The sequence below is a fragment of the Ochlerotatus camptorhynchus genome, unplaced genomic scaffold, assembly GCF_037179485.1.
Source record: "Ochlerotatus camptorhynchus isolate MF236.1 unplaced genomic scaffold, CSIRO-AGI_Acam_v1.1 ptg000064l, whole genome shotgun sequence".
Lineage (NCBI taxonomy): Eukaryota > Metazoa > Arthropoda > Insecta > Diptera > Culicidae > Ochlerotatus > Ochlerotatus camptorhynchus.
The window spans coordinates 202,945-221,507 of NW_027040554.1; the positions used below are offsets into that span (position 1 = coordinate 202,945).

An 18,563-nucleotide genomic window follows, 5' to 3' on the forward strand; every position below is an offset into this window, starting at 1 on the left:
GACCTGATAGACAGTTACCACATTTGAAAACAACATTTGCATTATCTGCTATTAGGCGCGCCGCAGTCTTAGTGAGTGCCGCACAATTTAAGTGGAACATTCCATTGCACGGACCTACACATGTGACTGGGAGCCCACTAATAGTAATAGACTCCTTGCAGACATTACACACATCCATATTACCACGCCAAATTAAACGCGCACACTGTTAGCAGTAGACATATACAGGGGAAGAGAACACAAAATAAAATTTTACCGCCGCAGCTCACTATACAAAATCAATAGCGCGCTGGGGGGAAAATCAAAATTAAATCCAAAACGAGTTGCTAGGCAACCGTTCTCTACTTATCCTGTTAAAAACAACACAACGGGCACGCGTTGGGATGATCCTTTCGCGGCACACGGCACTATTTCACACGAAATTATGTATTTATTTCCACAGCACAACTCAACAAAAACACTACTTTGTTCGCCATATCACAGTATGACATCGATAAAAGAAGCTTTTAACTAGCATCTAATAGGACACACACAACAATAAACGATTATGTCAGTGCTAACATTTGAAAACGGCGCAAAAGCCATTTGTAAACAAATGGTTTGTGGGCCCTTTACTCGCTACCCGAAGAACGCTCACGCAAACCAACAGCATCGTCAGGAAGGGTTGCTGTTGTGTCGCGTGGGTGTACTTCAAGTAGTGAGTAAAGGGCCCACAAACCATTTGTTTACAAATGGCTTTTGTGCCGTTTTCAAATGTTAGCACTGATGTGCTCAAGTTATTAACGAAAGAGATAGTCGACGGATGATGATGATGATGATGATGATGGTCCCACCTCTTACCCCTGCAAAGGTTTGAGCTGGACGATTTATCTTTAAGATAATTAAATATGATATTTTAACCAGGTTGGCAAACAAAATCGAACTGGTTTCAGTTACCGATCGAGAGGATCGATCAATGTTACACTTCAACTTTTCGCATAGCTGCTGTTCTTTTCACGACTAAAAACGTAAGCGAAAAAAAATGCGATCGACAAAAATTGATTTCTCTGGATCGTATCAGTTTACAGTTCCAAGCGAAGTGACTTTTTTACGGATTGCGTTTTTCACGCAGGTGAAAAATCTAGTCTTTCAGGCCTTTATACCCGACAACGATTCAAACTAGAAATAGAAATTCTCACTCAGCTGCAATTAAAGCGACACATCACTCAAACTGCTTTTTGCAGAGCTGAGAATCGACAATATTTTCGTCTCTCATTCTTCAACGATTATTCATTTTCCTATTGAAAATATCGCTGTCCTAAAATCGTTGAAAACACTTTTTCATCTCCCATTAGACACCGAAAATATTGGATAATGTGTTTCTGAATGACGATCAAATGCATTGTTTTCAAAAGCTGATACGTCCCTTTGAAAGTTATTGAGAATTGTGTATTTATTAAAGATAAACAACATTGCCAAAGGCGTACATACCTGGCCCAATGTGGCAGTTTATTCTTAAGCAAAAGATTCGTTGTTCAAGGCGTATTTCTATATAGGCTGTTTCTATGCACCACCAATGTAGAGGCGCTAGGCGATTATGAGAGTAAACGTCAACCAAACCGTTTGTTTACATCAAAATTACATTTTTTACATCTGAAATTAATTTATATTTTTATGCATATCTTGCATATTTCCACCGAGAGGGGTCTTTTTTTATTATTTTTTATATATTTGAACAGATGTACAGCTTAAATAACACCACATTTAAAATCCGGAAGATCATAACCGCTGGAGCAGTTTTATAAATCTTCACTTTTCTTAACAAAAATATGTGGAAGCACCAGTCGGATCACTGCAAAATTGATGCAGAAAACAAAATACTCTATGTGGATGAAGGTTTCAAGCACCAAGATGATTCAAGAATGACGGAAAAAAGCGCTCGATGAATTGTCTAGATAGAAAAGTAGGAAAAAACCGAAGACAACAAATCAAGAAGACTGGCAACTCTTCCATTTTCTCATACAAACGCTATGAGACAGGTACAATCGCGTCATCTGCAGCTCAAAGGTAAATGCTTCGAACGAATTTGATAGCAAAAATTACATCCTCAGAAGAAAGGTTTGTATATTTGCTCATTTTTCTATGCGTTGCTTCCACCTTCACTCAAGCGCAGCGCTACTGTATCTGTCGCTTGGATTCTGGTAAATTTGCCAGTCTTCTTGATTTGCCAATACACAATGTTATGGAAATGCTTTGCATTGGGATTACTAATTGTTTCCATCTGTGTTGCAATCTCGGCCCACTATGCAGTGTGAGCGCATTATGTTTGGATCAAATGTGATTTGAAAAGTATTGAAATTTTGTTGTGTGTGTGTTGAAATTTTCAACATGAAAATGTATAATAGGGGAAATGGATTTAATTTCGACCAAATGCCCCTAATTTGGGCCCATACATAAATTCAGCAATCGACTAAATTTTCAAAAGCGACCAAAAATATCCATAAGTACCGTCCCAATGACGCGTTCATCTAGATACAATTGATAAAATTGATTAGATCCATAGGCCAACATTAGAGCCATTTTCCCTATTTAGAATATGTTCGTAAACGTGATGACCTACTGGACTGCTCATAAAAGCATAACAGTCCACTATAGATTTTTTGTCACAAATTAATTATCCCTTAGAATCGATTGTACACTAGCGGCATTTTACACTCAGCACTAAAAGTCACATGCTTTCTTCAGAAAATACTATGAAAACTTCCGTTGTTGAGTTTTTCTCGGCTTGCTATTTTTCCAGATGGGACTGATATGCTTTTAAGGGTAGGGCACGGAAGTATAATATCAAGCAATTTGGTTAATCACGTCACATTTTCGCACAACTGATAGTCTACATTATGAAAAAAAAAAGAGTTGAAAATTATGCTCAGTGTTTGTTGCAGTTAAGCAAAATCGTCGAGTAAAATATTCAGAACATCACGGCTTCTAGGTGGTGAGAGTTGTGCTCCTGAAAACGCAAAATGGTAAAGCAGATGAGGATTCGCTGAAAATTAAAATAATATATGTATGTACATAGCTCAAGAGCTTTTCAAATATCAATAAAACACAACGGTTGACTGTAACAGTAGTTGTATGATTTACTCAATGTATCGAACTGTATGACAAGCCTGCTAGAACTCCAGTAAACGCTCTTCGCCTGTGAATGGTTTATTGTACACTGAATGATTTTATAATCTGATAACATTTTATGTTGTGCGTAATGATCGTACCACTTATCAGCCGTATGTACGTGTGCCTGCGTGAATGCATGTGTGTGAGATTATGAAACATAAAGGAATAAAAAAATGATCCAACCAAGCCCTTTGTAAAAACCGCCCTATGACGAAATCCAATCAATCATTACTCATCGCACTGATATTTTCAAATGTCACAAATGTTCCGATTGACACTAGCGCAAACAGGTGGAATTCCGATAAGCCTCGGTGCCACCTTCGACGATATCGTTAACATCCATCAGTAGCGATTTGGGTGCGATAGGAGCAACATCGATGGGCTCAGATCTAAAGATCTTCAAGAAATCGTCAAATTAAAATCTTTGCGCACATTGGGCTACGATTTGATCATTTTTCCAATCAGTCAATGGCGTGAAATAAATAACATTCGTGGATGAAAATGGCAGCCAATTAATTTTATTTACAAATGTAATCCTATTATTTCGCACATGTTTGGTATCTGTTGTTGGGTGTTTGTAAATAGACATAAATGTCGAGTGTAGTTTGTTTAAAAGAGTGAGATTTGTGTTCCGAATTCCAACCACTGAGTACCCTGTTCACAATCGAGACGATTCATAGAAATTTACAGGACGGGACAACAACTTAGTGGGGATGATCTTTTTGTTTCGGCTTTTTTCTTCGAAATATTTTAACATTTTGCTTACGGCGGTTTTTCGCTTAGGTACCGGTTCCGGACTCATGGGGTCATTCAGGAATCCGAAAACATCGTCAACTACCTTGTTGTTTTCTTCCGCATCCATCGCTGGATATGGTTGAACCATCTCGATAGTTCTCTTCATTTCTGCTTCCAAGGCCAACTCTTGATTCAGCTCGTCAACGCGCAGCCAATAGTTATGTTCGGCATCCTCCCGCCAGCGTTTGTTGCCGGATTGCTTGAATTGGGTTTCCTCCCTGCGTTTTATTCCAAGTAATTCGTTCATACGCTGGGCCTTGTAGGTGATCCTGTCCTTTAAGTTCTTACGAGTCAAATGCCCACGGCAGTGAGCCTGCAAGTACACGATGACCTCTCGCAGTCTACCGAATTTGTACGTCAAGTCGCGAGACTTGATCACCGCTTGCAGTCTTCTATAACCGTTTCTAATTATCAGATAGTTGGACCGATAGCCACGTGCTCGCCAGTGTTTCTGTATTGTGATGGCTGCTATGCGATACCTTCGAATGTACTTGAAGAACAGCACTCGTCGGAAAGCACGTTGAATCAACATGACATAGTGTAAGTAAACCCGGGATCGCTCCGACTCAAGCCATGCATCATGGCTTTCCTTCAGGAATACCTTGGTTCTGCCAAACTGGTAATCATCCGGTATCGTGGCCAGCACTAGATGACAAATTTGCATGGATGCAACCCTGCAATCAACCTTGTGGGCAGGTCCGATGTTCTTGCCCAGATGTCGATAGCGTTCTACAAACTCCGAATAGCTGTGCCTAATGGCGTAACCTGCTTTTCGGATTTTGGCGGTTTCCATCATGCCAGAGTACCGAAGCTGTCGAACGCACAAGGCATTGTCGATGATCTGTTGGGAAGAGGAGAACAGTTAGGTCTGGATTTCTAACAGCAAAGATTCACCATCTGAAATGGCAGTCCCAAAGCATTGACATTTTTTTAAGTACAAGCTTAATAGGGGAGAGTATGGCTTCGGCACTACTTTATACCTATTATTGTCAAGGGGTCGTCGAAGTCCTAGGACGTTGATTTTTTGCGTACATGTGCATCATGTTTGGGGGCCTCCCAGAATCTCGAAAAATGCTAAAAGTCACTACTCCGGTCGGTTGGGTCTCCAGGTCGATTTATGTGAAGTGAGCGATCGAATTAAGGCATAATTTTACATATCATGGACAGATTATGAGATTACGGAGTCTTTTTTTTTTCAAAATCCTAAACCATCAAGACTTTGACTTAATATGATTTATGAAACAAGAAAATCTTTAACTTATAAAACTAGTAAGATTTTACAATCTCAGATTTAGAATTAATAATCAAACCCAGAACGTTAGTAATAAACTGAAATCCCGGACTTGGAAAATGTCACTATTCTGGAACCTAAAAAGCTTTCAAGATTCTGGGACATAACGAAAAATTTAGTAGACCGGACTTTAAAAATTTTAGCATTCCAGCACTGGACACATTTTTTGAGATTTTAAACACAGAGCATTTCCACCATAATGACGAATCGGAAAAACTATGATTGGTTTTAAACTTTGCATAATTGTTTGTTATGAGCAATAATCCCCATTTTTTTTTTAAATTGTCCATTTTTTATTTTGTAAAATTTTTAAAATGGCATTTTTCAATGCTTCAAATTAAAAAAAAATGTAGTACGAAATTAGCACTTATGATCGAAATGACGTCTGACACAACAATGTAGAGAAAAATAATGTTTTTCTGTGAAAAATATACAAACAAATGCGTTTAGTAATTTCAAGTATAAATTTAAAAAAATATATTTGACAATCCTAAGCATAACATCCTTGACCGATTTTTATTTATTATTTTTTTTTTTCATTCAATGAAAAATGCACACTTTGTAGAACGAGAACTTTTGGTCAGACTTTTAAACTTTTTGTTAGTACGATTTATCATGTTATTATGCTCAGAAAAAAAATATTTTAAATTTCTGTGAAAAAAAATCCACAAAAGCGTACAAACGAAAAAAAGCAGCTCCACGACGAATCGAGAAAACTCGACCTTCTCAGATTTGCATGAAACTTTGCAAAATTGTTTGTTATGGGCAATGATTTACATTTTAGCTAAAATTTGGCCATTCTAGAACTCAAAAGAATTTTCAAAATAACGTCTGAAATTTTTCAAAAAAAAATGTTGCACGGAAACGGTACTTCTAATCGAAATGACGTCTGAGACAAGCCGTAGAGAAAAATAATGATTTTCTAAATAATGTTATTTTATGAAAAAATTCCACCACAATGTTAAAAACCTAAATATTGCAAAATATCCTTGTACGAATTCACTTTTTTATAAAGCTCGTAAAAAGTGTTTAAAAATATGAACACTTAAAAATTGACAAAAATCAATAAACAGGAATGTTTGGTGAATTTTTTTACGCTTTGTGATTTATACATATAAACAGAGTTGCGACCTATCACAATCACGATCGCCAAACAGCTAATGGTAGTAAGGCTTTGTACATTCCTATCAATGAGCTCGTCGAAGCTCTCTCCATGACCATCTTTCAAGTTGACGAAAGAAGTAAAAAGCAACTGGTGAATGTCGTCTTCTGTTGTGATCCATCACCGATCTGGTCATTCCCGACAATCACGACACTCATCTGTGCTCGCTTTGAAGCAGTTGCTGCTTTGCTTGCTTATGTGAGTGTGTTGGTGAGTGAGCCCAACAGTTTCCGTTTCCCTGCCTGCTTTGTTTGTAACTCACACAGTCGCGCCTGCCGAGACGAACTTGGAATGCGTAGGCATTGTTTTCATTTTGTTCTGTCGTTTCGCTTTTTTTCATGATCGTACTGCAGAAGTCTTCACTGTTTTCGTTGTGCTTTTTATCATCAGCAGCGAGTGTAAAGTTTTGCTTGTGAGCAGCGACCATTACTGGTGATTGTTGTTTGCCATGGCTCTAACTCTCACTGCGTGACAAAACAATCTGTCAGCGATAGTCGGTTGATGCGAAGACGAGTGTCACGTGAGTGTCATGATATTTTGCATCACTGCATATAAAACGATGTTTTAGACATTTTAAAACATGTTCTATGAAAAAATACACAACACCGTTGAAAATTCAAAAATTTGATCAAAAGTTCTTGTTCTACAATTTTTTACGAATTCAATGGTTTGAATCTTTAGCAAGTTTGAATTTTTCATAATTTCGAAAATTTATTTTAAATTAAAAAAAATCAATTTTCGACTATTTTTCTCAAAAAGACATTATTTTTTTCTGGAATTTTGTCTGAGACGCAATTTAAATTAGAAATGCCGATTCGTGCTACAATTTTTTGAAAAATTTCAAGGACGCCATTTTGAAAATGATACAAGATCCAAAATGGTTTAAGCAAAAATCTGAATCATGGCCCATAACAAACAATTGCATAAAGTTTCACACAAATCGGAGAAGGTCGATTCAAAAATTTGCTATTGTTGCTATTTTGCCTGGAACTGCTCAAAAGTTCGAAAAATCAACCAAAGGTTCTGGCTCTATCAGAAAGTCCGTTTACGTGCTATCAGTTTTTGAAAAATGTCGAGTACGCCATTCCGGAAGTTTTAAACATCCAAATTGGCCGAATTTCAGCCAAAATTGTCCATAACGAACAATTACGCAAACTTCCATACAAAGGTATGCTATTTAGCCTAGAACTGCTCCATACTCTTAACATTCTGGGACTTTTAGTTATATTAGCATAAAAAAGGTATTGGAATTGAAAAAATACCCAGTTTAAAACATTTTATTATGGATTTGAAAAATGTCCATTACTCAAGCAGTTTTTTATAAAATTGCATCTCAGTTTCTAAGATTCAGAAAAAAAAGTCAATGTAGTTTTATTTCGACTCACATAAATATTCTGCTGAAAAAGTCGACTATTGAAATCTGGGATTTTGAAATTTTTTGAGGTCTTAGACTTAGACAATGGTTTTACATTTTCAGCGCAATATTTTTCCTTGTTAATATATCAGAAATTATTCGAGGTAGGAGAATTTACGTATTCTAGGCAATCTAAGTAGCGTCCGCATTTCTATGGGCTTTTTATTGACGTAACGTACACATATGCAATAAATAAACAGTATTTTGTAGTGCGTGTGTTTCATTTCAAGGAATAACCTGGCAAAATGCATTTGCTCAGCATAAAAACCTGAAGCTGAAAGACTAAGGAATCATTTGAATACATTCAGCGAAATACTTTGATAATAAAATTTAGAATTACCGTATACATTTTGCTTGTCGAAAATAGTCAATGAGTGCCAAAGCCGACATTTACCCTATATGATAGTTTTCACACAGGTTCAGGCGACCAAAATGTCTATAAATCTAAGATGTTTTATTCATATCCAAACATTTATACAAATAAAAAAATGTATAGAATGCTAAATTAATTTTGAGTAACTCTGCGTAACTCGCATTGCTCAACAACATTTACACATAGCAACCTGATTGTTGTATTGAAAACATTTTAAGCGGTGCCCTTTCAAACTAAAGCTTAACCGAGACGAGATTTCGGCAATGGAAAGGCAATTGCACTTTCGTACAGCACGCTGTGAAACATTAGCAACCACATAATACGGATTCTGGTGTACAATACCAAGAAGGATTCAGGACAGTCCCAGAGGGATTCTGGACAATCCCTAGAAGACTTTGGACAATCTCTGGATGGATTCCAGTCAATCGAAAAGAGGATTTATGACAGTCTCCGGAGGAACTCCGAACTAGTCTAGGGGTGATTCCAGACAGTTATCAGAAAATATTCCATACACTCACAGTACTGCTGCCGGAAAATATCAGAGGGGACTTCAGGCAAACCCAACAGGGATTCTAGACAATTAAAAGGACGGTTTCAGTAAAAATTAAGGGGCATTCATGACAGTCCAGAGAGGATCCCAAACAATCACAGAAAGGATTCCGTACAACTCCAGGGAAATTCCAGACAATCTCTGGGAGGACTACAGTCAGCTCAAATGGAGGATTCTGAACAATTCTAAGTAGCATGACAAAAAAGAGATGAAGGGATTCCTTTGACGATCGCTCATGTAAGTGTTGGAATAGAATCAACTATGAAGTTGTCCAAAACTAATCTAAATATTGTGAACTGGGATGCTTACAGCTACATACAAGACCGCATTCGTTAATGTTCCATTTGTGCTAAATGTGGATTATCACAACAACACCAGGCTGTGAACATTGAACCCGTTTCTGATCACAAGTTTCTAAAGACAATTGACCAGTACTCTGACTTGTTCTAGCAAAATATTCTTGGAGATTTATATCGATCTTCCATTACAGAGGCTTGTAAATTTAATTTTGCCGATCACTGTACACCTCACTTATAAATAATTAGTAATGTTGAGTCTCCTCATGCCAGAAACTAATTCAACAGAACAACATCGATTTTGAGATGTTGAGTATTAATTTTCATGAGCTAAAATAATCTTCTCATAATATTGGATCAAATTCCAACTTCTTTGGTCTTGAAATCACACCACCACATCACGAAGCACTTCGAAGATCATCAATCCCTAGAAGGCAAAAGAGGCCCCTGGCCGGGATAAAATCAATGTAGCTTGGATCTTTTAATACATGAAAGCTTAATATTGCCGTTTCATGGACATCATGCTACATATATTAAAGTTGATAATCTGACGCAAAATACTAAATTTTCTCACAATTGAAAATATTTAAACAAAACATTCTGTGGTGGTTGTTTCCAGAATATCTTACGATGAAAAATACGAGACTACTTTGTTCATTTTTGAGTAAATATGAGCAACTCATATTTACTCGCAGCAAATATATTTACTCTGAGTACAGTTGTCTTGCCCCTTGGTGCACACTTAGAAAAAAATCATTTAGATTTAAGTACTCTGAGACTGAAATGTACCTACTGAAATAAAATTGACTCATAACAGATTCAAAAATTCAGCTCAATCAAAAGTACTTTTCGTCAATTAACGAACTGTTTTCACTTGGAGAATTTAATTTTACATCACATATTTGTTTACGTCTCATGCTTAATGTCAAAGGTTGATTCCATAACGTATGAAATTAGAGTTGGTAGGAAATGCTCACATGAAGCTTTAGTGTGATAATTTTATTAGCTAGGGAATGATATTTAGAAGAGGGTAGCTGGATAGTTCCGTTAGAGTACGGCAGTATGAAAATTGAATAGAAGTTGAAAATGAGCGAAGGGCCATTAATGCGACAGTTTTTTTAAAGTTAGACGCACATCTTTTGCCTAACCCGTACGATGTACGCGGAGACTTGAAGTATGCCTCCAAGTCTACAGGCAAAAAATGTGCGTCCTTCTTTTGCTCATAAACTGACTGCGGCTGTGGAATAGTTCTAGCAACGTTTTCATCACTACCTAAAGCCCCACGTTGCGATAGCATTTCCAGCAGATGGTTCACTCTTATATACTACCCATAAATGCATAACTGTCCCATCTGAAAAGGAATTATGGGCAGTAGACGCTTGTGACACAATATATACACCCAATCGGGGGATGTAAGACTTTCATACAATAATGAGGGATTCATCATCGCAGAATGTGGAATGTATTAGTGAGTGAAATGAATTATGTCGAAAAAAAATAGAAAAAAAAGGTTGCCGATTATACTCCAACCACGAACGTTGCGATTATCAGAACGGTGCTTTCTCCATGTTATCTCCATGCTTCGGAACATCGATAGGCTAGAAGCAAATAAGAAGCACTCATAGTATGATAACTCGATTTCGTATGCTTTTTCTGCTGAACGGGAATTGGAGAGAATCGTGGCAAGTGTGTGCGTCGTTCTACAATGTTATACATAAAATGCATAGCAAATGCTTTCTTGAATACTCGAAAACGCACACAGAACACGAAATAAAAAAATAAAAATCATTGCATCGTCTGCAAGGTCAACTCATATCATTCTCTACAGTATTCGCTGCGGAGAATGATAGAAAATGTAATTAACATTCAATGTAATAACTTTTTGGTTTGCGTGTAGTACTATGATACTATCTCTGTATATTTTTACACGGCTCCTTGTTGTCTGGCAACATTAATAATGTTGTTTGACAAAATAATTATCCAAAGTTTGGCATAAAGACCCAGTTTGTGGAATTTGGTCTAATAACCAACCTAAAAAAATGTCTTCCTCTGTTTAGAAATCTGACTGCGTCACATCACATTAGTTCCATTTCCATATAAGTTGACCTTGCAGAGGAGGCAATGATTTATTATTTTTTTTTTGTGTTCTGTCTAAGTTTTCGATCATTCAAGCAAGCATTTGTCATGCATTTTATTTATTACATTGTAGAACGACGCACACACTTGGCAATACTCTCTCCAATTTCCGTTCAGCAGAAAAAGCATACGAAATCGAGACTTCTTATTCGCTTTTAGCCTATCCATTACATTAGGTCCTGGCTGAACATTGTCAGATTCTCTTTGTCGACTTTATCTTTGTATCCCAATGGCCATGTAAAGACATTCCCAGGTATTTTCAGCACAAAGATCGATAAAAGAAGCTTTCATCTAGCATCTAATATGACAATCATATCAACAAATGGTTATGTGCGAAAGAGAAAGTCGACGAAGAGAATCGATCAATGTTAATTAGGACCCAATGCAATGTTCAGCTTGAGTTCTGATAATCGCAACGTTAGTGATTCAAGCCCAGTCGGCAATCTTTTCTATTTTTTTTTTCAACATGATTAATTTCACTCCATTTTCTTGCATTGGACCGCAGCTCGGTATATCTCACTTTCCGTTCAAGCGGTCTCCACTACCATTCTGCAATGATGAATCCCTCATTATTGTAAGCAAATCTTACATCCCCCGGTTGGGTGTACCATACCTTGCGAACCTCTTAATTACATAAATAATTGCGAATGGTCTCACCTTTGGCTTCTTCAACTCATTGGGCTTGATACACCGGATGAAGTACGGATGGCATGAAGATAATGTCCTCATCAGAGCTTCCAGCGAGGATCGGAACTGCAGCGACAGGGTAACGGACCTCTTCGACGTGTCCAACGTATCATCCGATCCGAACAGTCTGACCAGAAATTCGTTACTGCTCTTCGTCACCAGTTCCTTCATATCGGGACTGAACGTGTCTCGGTTTTTCTCCAAGAAACCATTCACGTTGTAAAATACTTTTCCGGCAAAATGTTGCACTCCAAACGAAGGTACATTGTCGTACTTCGGTTTTAGGTAGATTGTCTTCGTTCCGTGGGTAGTGTGCAACTTCGATAGCATTGTTATGTCGGTTCCTTTCGGAAAACGGGTTTCCTCGTCTATCAGAGCCATTATGTGCAGTGCCTTCATTCCGATCATGTCCAGCACGTCCTGATTGTCGATGAAGTCGATGTTGGTCCAGTTGATTCCTTCGCGGGTGTATTCTTCTTGTTCCATCTGTAAAACAAAAATTAGGTTAGAAGCTCTCAAATCGAGGAATTATTGGCAACTCACCTTAAATATATGCTTCACGAAAAACTGCTGCAAATTCTCGTTCGCAAAGTTTATGCACAGCTGCTCGAAGCTATTCGTTTCGAATTGTTCGAATCCAAAAATATCGAGAACACCAATGGAAATTCGCGACTTTGGCGATGATTTATAAATGGCGGTGTTAATCTTATCCACAATCATAACAAATATCTTTCCGTAAATAGCCTTCACAAATGCATCCCGGGCTTCCAGCGCCTGTTCCTTGGATATGTGCGAAACCACCCTCTCTCCATGGGCGAATCTGGTCCTGCGCGTCAAGGCATGCACTAGAGAATTTTTCATCACTCCTAGCAAATTCACGATCCTAATTACATTCACATTATCATTCACTTCCACGGCATCCATATTCTGAACAACGGTTGATTTGTACTTGACGTTGCCCAGATGCAGAACCGCCGCCAGTAAACTCAAGATAGACCAAATATCACGATCCGTAAACGAAAGCATTTTCATGGCAGCACGGACATCGGCAAATTCCTACCGAATGAAAAAAAAATATTTGTATATAACACACTAAAATTGTACCAACAAACTTACCCCAGCATCACTTCGACCTTCACAGTTCAGCGTTTGCCCCCTCGTCAAGTAGTGATACTTTGAAGCATCCTCCAACTCCAGCAGCTTCTTTTCTTCCTTGTTCAACCCCGCCAACATGGAGTAGAATATGTGATAATTCCTTTCGCCCTTGTTCTGGCTCACAATCCTGGACTTCTCCAGCAAATAATGATCAATTTTAGCCCCACCGATCACTCCCTCCTTATTAAAGTGCACATCGATGTACTTTCCAAACCGCGACGAGTTATCGTTCCGCACCGTCTTGGCATTGCCAAACGCCTCCAAGATCGGATTCGACTCAATGATCTGTTGCTCAATCCACGAATGTTTCCCACTTGTCGCCGCCAGGTATTGCAAAATCAGTTTAGTACTCTCAGTTTTTCCTGCTCCCGATTCGCCACTTATCACAATACACTGGTTTTTCGCATCCCGACGCATCTCCTGATAGGCACTATCCCCAATCGCAAAAATATGCGGCGGTAGTTCACCTATCTTCCGATTTCTGTACATATTGACCTCGTTGAACGTGTAAATTGGTAGAATCTCATAGGGATTGATCGCCACCAGCATGCTACCGGTGTAGGTCTACGGAAAATCAATGAACCTATAATCGCATCCTCAAAAAATAATCAAAACAGATGCGAATACCATCGCAATCCATCAACTTACGTAGATTTGCTTCTGACGATAGCGGACAATTAGATTTCGCAGAATGGCATACTCCTGTAGGTCACCCAGTGTTATCATGTCGTCCACCGTTCTTTGTGACGTTACATGAATCGGTTTGATAACCTAGAGGAAAATAGAGAGAGAAAAAAACATTTGATTGATGATCCTCTAAGGGGTCCGGCGAGTTCCACGAATGCTAATCAACCTAAGTGAACTTGACCTACCTCATTGTCTTTGACCCAGGTTTCCTGGCCATCGTCATCGACGACGAGCGTCTGGCCAGAATGGGTCCGTAGCACCCGACCCGCGTACGGGACCTCGAATTCGTCGATCTTTTTCGGCGCGAGCCATACCCATTCGCCCTGTAGATATAAACAATTATTGTTGAATGGGTAGTGTAATTTTGGAAGCGGAATTTTACGTCGTATGATATAATGTGTCTATCGAACTACGATACCATTCATGAATGACATTCATATTCCATTATTGATTGTTTTGATTCCAGGCACTTGCCTTTTAATTATCTTTTGAAGGACAAGTGCTTCGGAATAGCCTCTAACAGTGCAGGCACCTCAGCAGGCGCTTGATACATCACCATTTGAAAGAAAATTGAGTAGAACAGGGGACAATTGCGCGCGGGCAAAACGCCCGATGTGATTTTCCATAGTAAATTCCACTCTTAATTCTGGGATTGTTTGTGTCGAAACGCTAATTTAAGTGCATTGTGACTTATCAAATTTATTTATTAAATACGGGAATGCTATTCGGAAGGCAAAAGCGCCCCACCCACTAACCTCACCTCTATGTTGAACGTTAGAAGCGTTAGGAGCCTATTGTTGTGTATGGAGACCACCATACACAGCAATAGCCCAAGTAACCAAAAGTTCTGATAAAAGGCCATTTGTGGCTTAAGCAGCTTAGTTGGTGATGGTCTTTAGAATTCTAAGCAGCCTCATTTTTAAGTCGTTATAAGAACTTGAAAGTTCCGGTATCATAATTGAAGAGCATTCTAAGCAGCTTCTGGCGGAACTCGAACGGAACTTTTAGAAAATAAATTAAAAAAGGTGCTTGTCCTCTACACCAATTCTATGTTTAGTTCGCACTGTTATGAAAGTTATTTCTAAAGGCAGGTATTTTATTTGAACTTTATGGAACTTGAAAGTTCTGTCGGAACTTTATTTGAACTTTATGGAACTTGAAAGTTCTGTCGGAACTTTATTTGAACTTTATGGAACTTGAAGGTTCTGTCGGAACTTTATTTGAACTTTATGGAACTTGAAGGTTTTGTTGGAACTTAATTTGAACTTTATGGAACTTGAAAGTTCTGTCGGAACTTTATTTGAACTTTATGGAACTTGAAAGTTCTGTCGGAACTTAATTTGAACTTTATGGAACTTGAAAGTTCTGTCGGAACTTTATTTGAACTTTATGGAACTAGAAAGTTCTGTCGGAACATAATTTGAACTTTATGGAACTTGAAGGTTCTGTCGGAACTTAATTTGAACTTTATGGAACTTGAAAGTTCTGTCGGAACTTTATTTGAACTTTATGGAACTTGAAGGTTCGGTCGGAACTTTATTTGAACTTAACGGAACTTGAAAGTGATTTTAATCGTTGAATGCGGAACTTTTGGTTACTTGGGTCTAGCATCAACATTATCTACTCCAGCCGATTTTCCTAATGAAAAACAAATAACTCTAAGTTCATCTAATGTGATTGGGTGAAAAACTTCAAATCTACAACTACTATTAACTGGCTGTTTTATTTCGTCAGATTCATCGACCAATTCAATAGATTGATTAATCAATGAAACGCTATCTACGAAATAATCATTAAACTTAGCTGCAATGACTTGTTCTGACTGTTCTAATGTGGACCGCGGTTTGCAATTACTAGGTTTTAATAAAGATTTCAAAAATTCCATAACTCTTTGCTGTTGTTTTGATGCTGATCAATCTTCCTTTGAACATATTCACAACGAGTTTTCTTTATCGATTGTGAATACTTATTACGCGCGATTGTGTACCTAGTCCAATGATTGTCATTATTAGATCTACAAAACTTTTTGTATCATTTGTCCCTTTTCCGTTTAAGACGCAAAATATCCAAATTGTACCAGCTGTTCGAGTTTTTCAAAGAAACAAACTTTTGCTCAACTAGTTGATTGGTACACGTTTTCAAAGCGTTATTAAGAACAGCTGTAGATTCATCTAAGTTACCGGCCACGAATGGAAAATCCAGGCTTCTCTCAACAAGATTCGAAACAGCTTGAATCGAATATTTCCTCCAGCACTTCAATTTTACAAAAGTATCGTTATCGTTAACATGGTCTAAGACATTAATCACTAAAGTCTCATGATCGGTTATTTTCAAATCAGTATCCGTAACTGAACAAATGGAATCAAAATTGGAATAAACGTGGTCAATTAAAGTTCTACTGTGACTGGAAATACGCGTATACTCATTTACCGTTTGCTTTAAATTAAAAAAAAACTCAGCTAAACGCTTCAAATGATTCGAATTATGGTTATCACGCCAATTAATATTAAAATCACCAGCCAATATATTTAATTTACAAGAGTCAAGGAATGTCTCGAGCCAGTTCTCTAAAACTTCAACAAAACGCTGGTCACTAGAACTGGGAGAATGATACAAAACACCATAATTACCCATCTTCATGCCACGTACAACTCTAATGCCCAAGAACCAGTTGCCATCAATTTATTTCTGAGTTCGACCAAAAACCCATCATGTGATACTTCAAATTACACTAGATCTAATCTAATTTTATCTAACAGCAACACAGCCAGTTCACGAAAGCATCTTGGAAAATGAGAGGTGAACCTCCATAATTTGTCTTGTCTATTTTGTATAAATTGCACACTAAGGATTCAGATAATATCAAAACAAGTGGCCTACTGTGCAGCATTTAACGGGAAAGATTTAAAAACGATGCTTCAGAATCCAATTAACGGATGAAACGTTGACATCTCGTACCGTACGTTGGGAGCATCTAGTCTAAAAAGCTTAAGTGATGCTCCTTTTTCCACTAGAGGGTCGTGACATGAGCACTAACTCTTGTCATAGCCCTATATGGCTTATGGTTATAAAGGCTGACTAAAAGTAGATTTGACAGTGGTTTGTTTACACTTCTATAGAGAACAACTAGTGCAAGTTCGATCAGAGTAGTCGATCGCGATCAGAAATAACGTCAAATGGAACTCGAAAGAATCCGGTAAATGCGGAGTGGTCCAAGCTGGCTAAAGTGCTGAAGATGCCGAAGACAACAGTTTGTCGAGTGCTCAACGAAAGCCTTAGAAAAAACTGGAACCTGGGATCGTCAGCTGCGCAGCAAGGTGTTGAGTTGCGTTAAAGCCAACCCCGGTCTTTCGATCCGACATGTGGCCAGAAGGTACAATGGCAACTTTCAAATTCCGTGACCAAAAAGCGTGCAAGGCTCTTGTCTTCTTCTTCTTCGCATTTCAAGCTTATTGCATATCGCATATTAGCTTATTGCGTGCTCTCAACTTAGTGTTTTAGATGCACTTCCACAGTTATTAATTGAGAGCTTTCGATGCCTGTACCATTTTTGCATTGGTATAATTGTGTGGCAAGTCTAATCATACTTCTATGCCCAGGGAAGTCGAGAAATTTTCCAACCCGAAAAATTCCTAGACCGGACCGAGACTTGAACCCAGCCATCTCCAGCATGGTCTTGCTTTGTAGCTGCGCCTTTACCGACTGAGCTAAGGGAGCAAGGCAAGGCAAGGCTCTTGTACGACCGTGTTTTGACGAAATACAAAGGCTGCACTTTGATCGATGACGAACCATAATATGACATATTATGTCAAACTCGATTTTAAAAAATTTACACCGCGGCTGGACTTGGGGATGAGCCGGGAAGATTCAAGTTCATGTTTGCCGACAAGTTTGCGAAGAAGGCCATGATTTGGCCATCGATTTGCAGTTTTAGCCTGAAAACGGAACCATTCGTCACATCCTCTACGATGACATCCCAAGTTTACATCGAAGAATGCCTCAAAAAGCGTGTATTGCCGTTCATCTGCAAGCATAGGGGCAAAGTCATCTTTTGGCTCGATTTGGCCAGCTGCCACTACTCCAAGGTGGTTCTGGAGTGTTATGCTGCCAAGAAGATCGATTTTGTCCCCAAGCTAATGAATCCTCCGAATTACCTGGATTTGCGACCAATCAAAAAATACTGGACAATTTCAAAGCAGCAACTTAGACGAAGCGGCGGGGCAGTCAAGGACATCTAGAAAATGCGGGAAAAATTGAAGAAATGCCCTGATTCCGTGTCCATTTCCACTGTGCGGACGCTGATGGGCTCCATCAAGAGGAAGGTTCGACATTTCGTTCGAACTGGAGAAATGTAACCATCTAATGCTGTAACCTTGAAGTTTTAATAAAAGTACTGTAAAGCAGTCATTAATGGACTATTTAAACTTATTGATTCACGAATTACAGGTCTTTTTGTGCGTACCAATTTACTTTCCCAAGTAACCAAAAGTTCTGCATTCAACGATTAAAATCACTTTCAAGTTCCGTAAAGTTCAAATAAAGTTCCGACCGAACCTTCAAGTTCCATAAAGTTCAAATAAAGTTCCGACAGAACTTTCAAGTTCCATAAAGTTCAAATAAAGTTCCAACCGAACCATAAAGTTCCATAAAGTTCAAATAAAGTTCCGACTGAACTTTCAAGTTCCATAAAGTTCACATAAAGTTCCGACAGAACTTTCAAGTTCCATAAAGTTCAAATAAAGTTCCGACAGAAGTTCCATAAAGTTCAAATAAAGTTCCGACAGAACTTTCAAGTTTCATAAAATTCAAATAAAGTTCCAACCAAACCTTCCAGTTCCATAAAGTTCAAATAAAGTTCCGACAGAAC

The 18,563-nt window shown here is 38.3% G+C and overlaps 1 protein-coding gene across 3 annotated transcripts in view; it reads right to left on the reverse strand.

Moving 5' to 3' along the window:
- The window catches only part of LOC135697005 (unconventional myosin-VIIa-like), a 47,903-nt gene that overhangs the window by 24,003 nt on the left and 5,337 nt on the right, over nucleotides 1–18,563 (reverse strand). Inside the window, exons 2-7 of one of the 3 annotated variants that reach the window (XM_065216547.1) lie at nucleotides 13,882–14,019; nucleotides 13,658–13,780; nucleotides 12,971–13,573; nucleotides 12,398–12,910; nucleotides 11,825–12,340; nucleotides 3,917–4,786 (exon numbers count right to left, since the gene is read on the reverse strand). In XM_065216547.1, the coding sequence (XP_065072619.1) occupies nucleotides 3,917–4,786; nucleotides 11,825–12,340; nucleotides 12,398–12,910; nucleotides 12,971–13,573; nucleotides 13,658–13,780; nucleotides 13,882–14,019 (2,763 nt within the window). Of the gene's footprint in view, nucleotides 1–3,646; nucleotides 4,787–11,824; nucleotides 12,341–12,397; nucleotides 12,911–12,970; nucleotides 13,574–13,657; nucleotides 13,781–13,881; nucleotides 14,020–18,563 lie in introns of those variants that run through there. The other 2 variants (XM_065216549.1, XM_065216550.1) reach the window with 2 other exon arrangements.